Genomic DNA, 6,507 nt, shown 5'->3' with positions numbered 1-6,507 from the left:
CATGAGCATCACTGTGCAACCGTCACTATTATCCATCTTAAAAAAAATGTTCACCTTCCCAAACCGAAACTCTTAACCTGTTAAGTAGTAATCCCCCATTACCCCATCCCCCCAACCCTTGGGAATCACCATTCTACTTTGTATCCCATGAATTTGCAAGATATTCTTATATAAATGCAAGAGCCTTGAGCATGATCACATTCTCAATCTTGAACCTCATTTATCACTTATACCTTAATAGGTAGCAGGCAAAACCTGTGCAAACAGACTGTCAGAGAAAAGGGATGGAGAGGGAGCTGCAGAGGGAACAAGTCATCACAAACAAGCCTGCCTGTCTTCATACAGCCCCCGACAACCAGGTTGAAGCCAAGGTTCCCCCTACCTTTTCCTGCATGTGTACAGGTAGGCTAGAGAGGCCTCGCTCTCCAAACTATGGGCCATCTTGTAAGCTAGAGAAAGAAGTGAGAAGCAAATATCCTCGCTCATCTGGGACAACAGAGATATTCGAAGCCTGATGAGGGCATCTGTTCTTGTTTTCAAGCGAAGAACAGCACCAGTTCAAAGTGACTGCCCCCACCTGGGCATTACTTCTCTAGCCTTTCTACAAACCACATGTATTGAGAAGAATAGGAGGTGCAGTGGAAATATTTGTGGAATTGCTTCCAGAAACCACAGCCCTAGTCCTGATCCTCAGGTTTGAGAAAACTCAATTTGTGGCTTGATCTGGGAGGTCCCAGTCTTTGACTTGGAGTAGAATTTGCACAAGAGAGGATCTTGGGGGGTGAATGGACTCCTGAATATTTTGAGGAGAATAGGTGAAGAGCTGGAGGTGTTATTTTTTTCAGAAGAAGAGAGTTACACTGACAGGACACTAGACATGATAGCTTTCCTAAGTTAAGGACTGTCAGACTGCCTGAGGTGAATTTCTTCCTGCGCTTCCAGAGCTGGGACAGAAGAAGTAAAAGAAAGAGAAGTGATGATTAATATTTATTGAAATATTTTTACACACCAGGTACTTTGGAAGGAATTTGTAATGTACTGTGTCATTTTATCCTCAGAATTCTTTAGGGATTCCTTAATCCAGAGATGACAAAGGAACTCTCACAGAGTTTAAATAACTTGATAAGTCAGAGTAACACAGAGATTCCAGAAGGAACTCAAGTTAGTCAAACACTATAATTCACTGAGATGTATGGATGACTAGAAAGCCCCAGGGAGACAGACTTCATTTCAGAGAAAAAGATGGGGTAACCTAGACCAAGAGCTAGACCAAGCCACGGGATCAAGATAGATCTGAGAGTAGCAGGTTGAATAGTCCTATGGCCAGTGGGACAGGGAGAAAATAGAAGAACAATACCTTCTGATTGAGAGAGGGCTGGCTAGTACTTGAGAGATCAGAGTCCAGTGCCTGCGGAGAACACAACAAGGAATATTTTCCTTAGGTAAGCTTCGGACCCATGCCAAACTTCTGCTGCTGAGATTTACTTAATAGGAGAGGGTGCTAAGTTGTGAGAGGTGGTGGATCTGACTTTTGGGATGGTCAAGAAGAGAATTGTCCTCTGGAGGTGAGCCTGGTGAGGTCTGTAGAAACCTTTCCAGCAGGGCTGCTAAAGGCAGGCAGCTGCCTTGAAGGGGCTCAATAGCTGGAAGATCCTTAGGTGGGGAGATGGGTCTGCACTGGGAGTTTGCTGGGGATTGAGTCTTGACTTGGTTGGTGCTCTGGGGCTCAAAATAAACGTCACTGAGCTTAGGAAGGACTGTATGGGGGCCTTTCCACTGCTCTCTCCTCCCCCTTCCACCGTCAAACATTTAATAATGAGATTGTTTTCCCCTAGAACATACAAGCAAGACATAATTCCTATGGGTGGGTGGTAGCAAATAAAGGGAAAATATGACTGATTACTTTTAAAGATGTATCATTGATTAAAATTTTGTTGATAAATGACTCACAGTGAATATTAGGCAAATGACCTTCTGGCAAGATATTCTATAAAAATATGATCAAATTTACCAAGCATTTTTGTATTCATCAGTTGGATTTGATATGTGTTCAGTGATTACTCAGGATTATGGAAACTGCAAAAATTCAGGTGGGAAATATCACACAGCAAGGAGTAATTAGCATTTTTACAGATTTATTTGTTTATTTTTGGCTGCACTGGCTCTTTGTTGTCACACGCGGGCTTTCTTTAGTTGCGGCGAGTGGGGGCGACTCTTTGTTGCAATGCACAGGCTTCTCACTGTGGTGGCCTCTCTTATTGCAGAGCATGGATTTAAGTATGTGGGCTTCAGTAGCTGCAGTGCACAGACTTAGTTACTCCGCGCCATGTGGGATCCTTCCAGACCAGGGATCGAACCACTGTTCCCTGCATTGGCAGGCAGACTCTTAACCACCAGACCATCAGGGAAACCCAGTTAACATTTTGATGAATATAGAAGACCCTCCAGTTGATTCTTTATAGTTACCCTAAAGTGTTAAAACATGGTTTTAAACTACGTGACTTCAGAAATATATTATTTGAATATAATATTGGTGTATCAGTCACAGGTTAATCTTTACAGTGAAAGTCATGTTATTTTAGCCAACATATTATGTGGAGTTTTGTATAACTGTCGAGTAATAAACCCAGAAGGAGACCCTCATCACATGGAAATGAGAACATTGGTCTATAGCACAGAGGGTTAGTGTGGAAAACAGTTTAGGAGAAAGACTCTGTCCATAGACACTTGGGTTGCTCCCATCTCTTGGCCATTGTGAATAGCACAGCTTTGATATGGGTGTTTGTTAGATATTTTAAAGAAAGTAGATTTTTTTCTTTCTTCTATTTCTCTATGGTTGATATTTTCATTTAGATCTTTGATCTCATTGAGTATTATTTAGGTTTATGATGAGATGTGGACCCGATTTTATCTTTTTTTCCCAAATGACTATTTGTTTCATTGCAATCTATTAAAAATGCATTGTTTTCCAGTGATTTGCACTGCCACATTTAATCTTAAATTAAGCCTCATAAGGAATTTCAATTATTCCTGTGTTTTTTATGTCCTACCCAGGCCAATGGCATGTGATTCTCAGGTACCTAAGGGGGTGTCTCTGGTAGAGTGGAGAACAAGGAACCTTTCTCTGGGAAGATGTAGGTCCCTCCATCCATCCCCAGGCGGTGGGTAGAGGGGACACAGAGGAATGGGTGGCTTGGAGGAGGGAAGAAGCTCCTGCTGAACCCAGGACGGTAGGAATAGGGATTCACTTGTCCTGAGACAGAGACCCCATCTTCCTGATGAAACTCACCCTCATTCCTGGCACACTTATACACGAATCATGTTTAATGAACACATTAGAAATCAGGCATTTCCACTCCAGGCTAGGGCGTTTATTAAGGCTCTGGGAACTGCCCTGGAGCTGGGATCTGCCCCAGAGAAGGAGAGTCAGTCTCGTGGGATGTCACTCTGGTCTCCACTCTTTGAAGCGTCTCATTGTTCTCCTTATCCAGGGCAGGAAGCTGGAAATTCTGGTGAAGACTGCTGGAGGGGTCCCCATCCTGTCTCCATAGGAGACAATGCCCTGGGCCACATTGTTACACACGAGGGGGCCCCCGGAGTCCCCCTACAGGCAGAGGAGGGAAGGGACACTCCGTTTTCCAGGACTCCCCACTCCTGTTGCCCTCTCCCAACCCTCAGAGAAGATGGGGGTTGAGGAGAGCTCCTTCCAGTGCTGGCTGTGTGTCAGATGGGAGGGTGGCGGGGTGCAGAAGAAAAGCTTCTCAATGTTCCCATCACTGGGCTTCAGCCCTGACTGTGGTTGTTTTTCTAGCCCAACCCAGGTCAAGGCCTCTTCACTGACCCCAGGAAAACACTGCACGTGAACATCCTGCATGTCTGGTACTTCTCCAATTCCCCCAGAGACCAGATGGATTCGGGAAAGCACCCCCCATATCCCTCTGATCTAGGCCCCAGACTGCAGCCATGGGAATGTGGTCTGTCCCACTGCCCAGTCTGCCCAGGGTCCCCTGTCAGTGTTGGCAGATGCCGTGGTCTTACCACAAAGGCAGACTTCCTCTGTCTCGGGTCCCCCACACAGATCTGTGTTCCGCCGTTGTATGAGATGAAGCGTCTACTGCACAACCTATCCCTCTGCACACTCAGCTGCACGCTCTGGAGCGTGTCTGTTCTCGTGTTCAGACCAGTCAGGCCCCAGCCGGCCACGGTGCACTGGGTCCCCGGCCTGAGTCTGTTCTGAGTCTGAGGCAGAGGCACCGGCCTCACGAATTGATTACGCTGGACTCTGTTCGCCAGCTGACAAGAAGCGGGCAGGCACTGAGGGACTGTCTATTCTACACTCTCCCCATGCCCCCCACCGCCCTGGGGGTCTGCCCGGCTGCCCCTCCCTGATCCCAGGACACAGGAAGGCCCCCACCGCCGTGGGGGTCCGCCCGGCTGCCCCCTCCGTGATCCCAGGACAAAGGAAGGCCCCCACCGCCCTGGGGTTCTGCCCGGCTTCTCCTCCTCCTTGATCCCAGGACACTGGAAGCCCCCAGGCTGGGAACGAGCCGCCCAGCTGAAGAACCAGAGGGTCAGTACCTGCAGTAACATGATGTCATTTCTGTGGCTCTGAGAACTGTACCCGGGGTGGGGGACGGGTCTGAGCACAGGGATGCGTTGCTGCGTGCCTTCCAGTGTCCTGATGTTGTGGGCCCCCAGGATGACATTCATTTGGCTGCAAAGGGAAGAGAGCCTAGAGATAAGGTCTGAACCACAGGAACTGTGATCCGCAATACAAGTCAAGTGAATACCTAGGGTTGCCAGACCTCAGCCAAGGGAACAGAGACAGGAGGGCTATGGGGCTGAACTTTGCTCCCTAGGCCTCCTCAGCCTTGAGCTGGAGGTGGTGGAGGACATAGTGATTTTGAATTTTGCTTCCCCAACAAGAGATTACAAAAATACCTTGAAGTCATAATTTGAGCCCCAGTGTGTAGGTTTCAACTCCCCCTCCTGTTCTTTTTGATCAGGCCCTCCCCCATTCACACTGGCCTGCTTCTTGTCCGCCAAGCTCTACATGGTCTTTTTTTTTCACCCACTCATGGCTAGAATCCTACTTTCAGAGACTCCTCTCATGAGCTCTTCTGGACCTGCCTTGCTGGTGCCCAGAAGTCCCTGAAGTCCTCACCTTCCCAGGCAGTGAGCTGCTGTCATCACAAAGTCTTCACGCACCAGGAACCCCCCACAAACTTTCAGACCTACTGGAGTTCGGATCAGAATAAATGCCATGTAGGGGCGGGAATGGGGCCGGGCCTCTCGGCCTCCGATGATCTGCCCTGGAAGGAAGCACTAGGATTATCTCTGCACTGGCAGGTGTGTGAACATCAGCTTGGTGGCTCCAGAAAGACTGGAAGTTGGGGAGCAGGAGAGATGCTGCAGGGGCAGGGTGACCTGGTGGCTGGTGAGAATGGGGACTGCAGGGTGCAGAACTGGGGGCGGCTCCAGGACCCTGCAGGAAGTGCTGCTGGCTCTCGATCCAGCCTCGGCGCCCTCCCACCTGCCCGGAAGGAAGGGCCATGTGCGGCCTCCCTCACAGGAGGGTTTCTCTGCTGTGGGGATGGCAAACCCAGAGCCCTCTGGAGGGGCCTGTCCCTGAAGTTCTGTGGCACTTTCTTCCTCAGAAAACTTTCAAGATGCCTATCAGTCCAGCTCATGAGTTTAAGGATCTAGAGATGAGCTGATGGGCCCCAAATCACTGGATCTTGATCCCCTAGGCTCTGACACAGGGGCTGCAAACTCAGTTCAGAGAACACATTTATACAGCCGGTAGTATGTACAAGGGTGATTCTGAGAGCTTTATGTACACTCCGTCACTTAACTCTCATATCGACTCTCCAGGTAGGCTTGATATAATTTCTGCCTTCAGAATCTGAAGCTGAGAAACTGTGGACTCATGCAAGCTGCCCAGTGATACAGGGCTAGCAAGTGTCTGGGTGGTCTGGCTCCAGTCTATGGGGTGGAGTTGGGCCCCTGAGGGTGGAAATGGTCACTCACCTGCCCGAGCCCTGGGGAACAGGAGAAAGGCCACCAGGAGCAGGAGCGGCCGCATCTTCCCGGCGAGGCTGCCCAGTCAGTTGCTGCCCCTACTTCCTCCTGCCAGACTTTGAGCCCCTGGGAGAGGAAGGAAAGGTGAAGGGGGGGGCGGGGGCCCAAGAATTCACAGTCCCATCTCCTGCTGCTGTGATAAGTTTCATCATCCAGAGCTGCCCAAGAGGCTTGCCCACCAACTGCCAGGGACCTGGGGGAAGGCAGTAACTGAAGCCTTCAGTGCAATAGCCCGCACAGCTGCTGAGTCAGTGCTGGCCACAGAAACGGGAGCCCAGGGCACCCAGGGGTGGGGGTCGGGGGGCATTGTGCACTGTGCCCCAGAACCCCAAACCCACCACATTCAATGATGTCTTCACAGGCACCAAGGCTGGGACCTGTCTACTTCCTCCTTCTCCCTCGGGGAATGGAACCTGTGTGTCTTCA

The 6,507-nt window shown here is 49.7% G+C and overlaps 1 protein-coding gene across 1 annotated transcript; it reads right to left on the bottom strand.

Moving 5' to 3' along the window:
• Window positions 1-3,442: 3,442 nt before the first annotated feature.
• Window positions 3,443-6,085, bottom strand: LOC136146963 (cathepsin G-like). Its single transcript, XM_065906062.1, has 5 exons — window positions 6,031-6,085; window positions 5,165-5,312; window positions 4,579-4,714; window positions 4,039-4,293; window positions 3,443-3,604 (listed from the first exon to the last, which is right to left on the bottom strand). The coding sequence occupies exons 1-5, from the start codon at window positions 6,083-6,085 to the stop codon at window positions 3,443-3,445; spliced, it is 756 nt and encodes a 251-aa protein (XP_065762134.1).
• Between the last annotated feature and the right edge of the window lie 422 nt (window positions 6,086-6,507).

The sequence above is a fragment of the Muntiacus reevesi genome, chromosome 15 (genome assembly GCF_963930625.1).
Source record: "Muntiacus reevesi chromosome 15, mMunRee1.1, whole genome shotgun sequence".
NCBI lineage: Eukaryota > Metazoa > Chordata > Mammalia > Artiodactyla > Cervidae > Muntiacus > Muntiacus reevesi.
Note: the sequence above shows the minus strand (reverse complement) of the source record. Positions and strands in the feature narration are given on the sequence as shown.

Bases quoted from the DNA above. Each gene is read 5' to 3' on its own strand.
- LOC136146963 (XM_065906062.1), bottom strand. From the start codon at position 6,085: ATGCGGCCGCTCCTGCTCCTGGTGGCCTTTCTCCTGTTCCCCAGGGCT. The intron at 5,313-6,030 runs GTGAGTGACCAT...GCTTCCTTCCAG, and splicing joins GTTCCCCAGGGCTCGGGCAG to GGCAGATCATCGGAGGCCGA. The intron at 4,294-4,578 runs GTACTGACCCTC...GCTTCTTGTCAG, and splicing joins ATGACATCATGTTACTGCAG to CTGGCGAACAGAGTCCAGCG.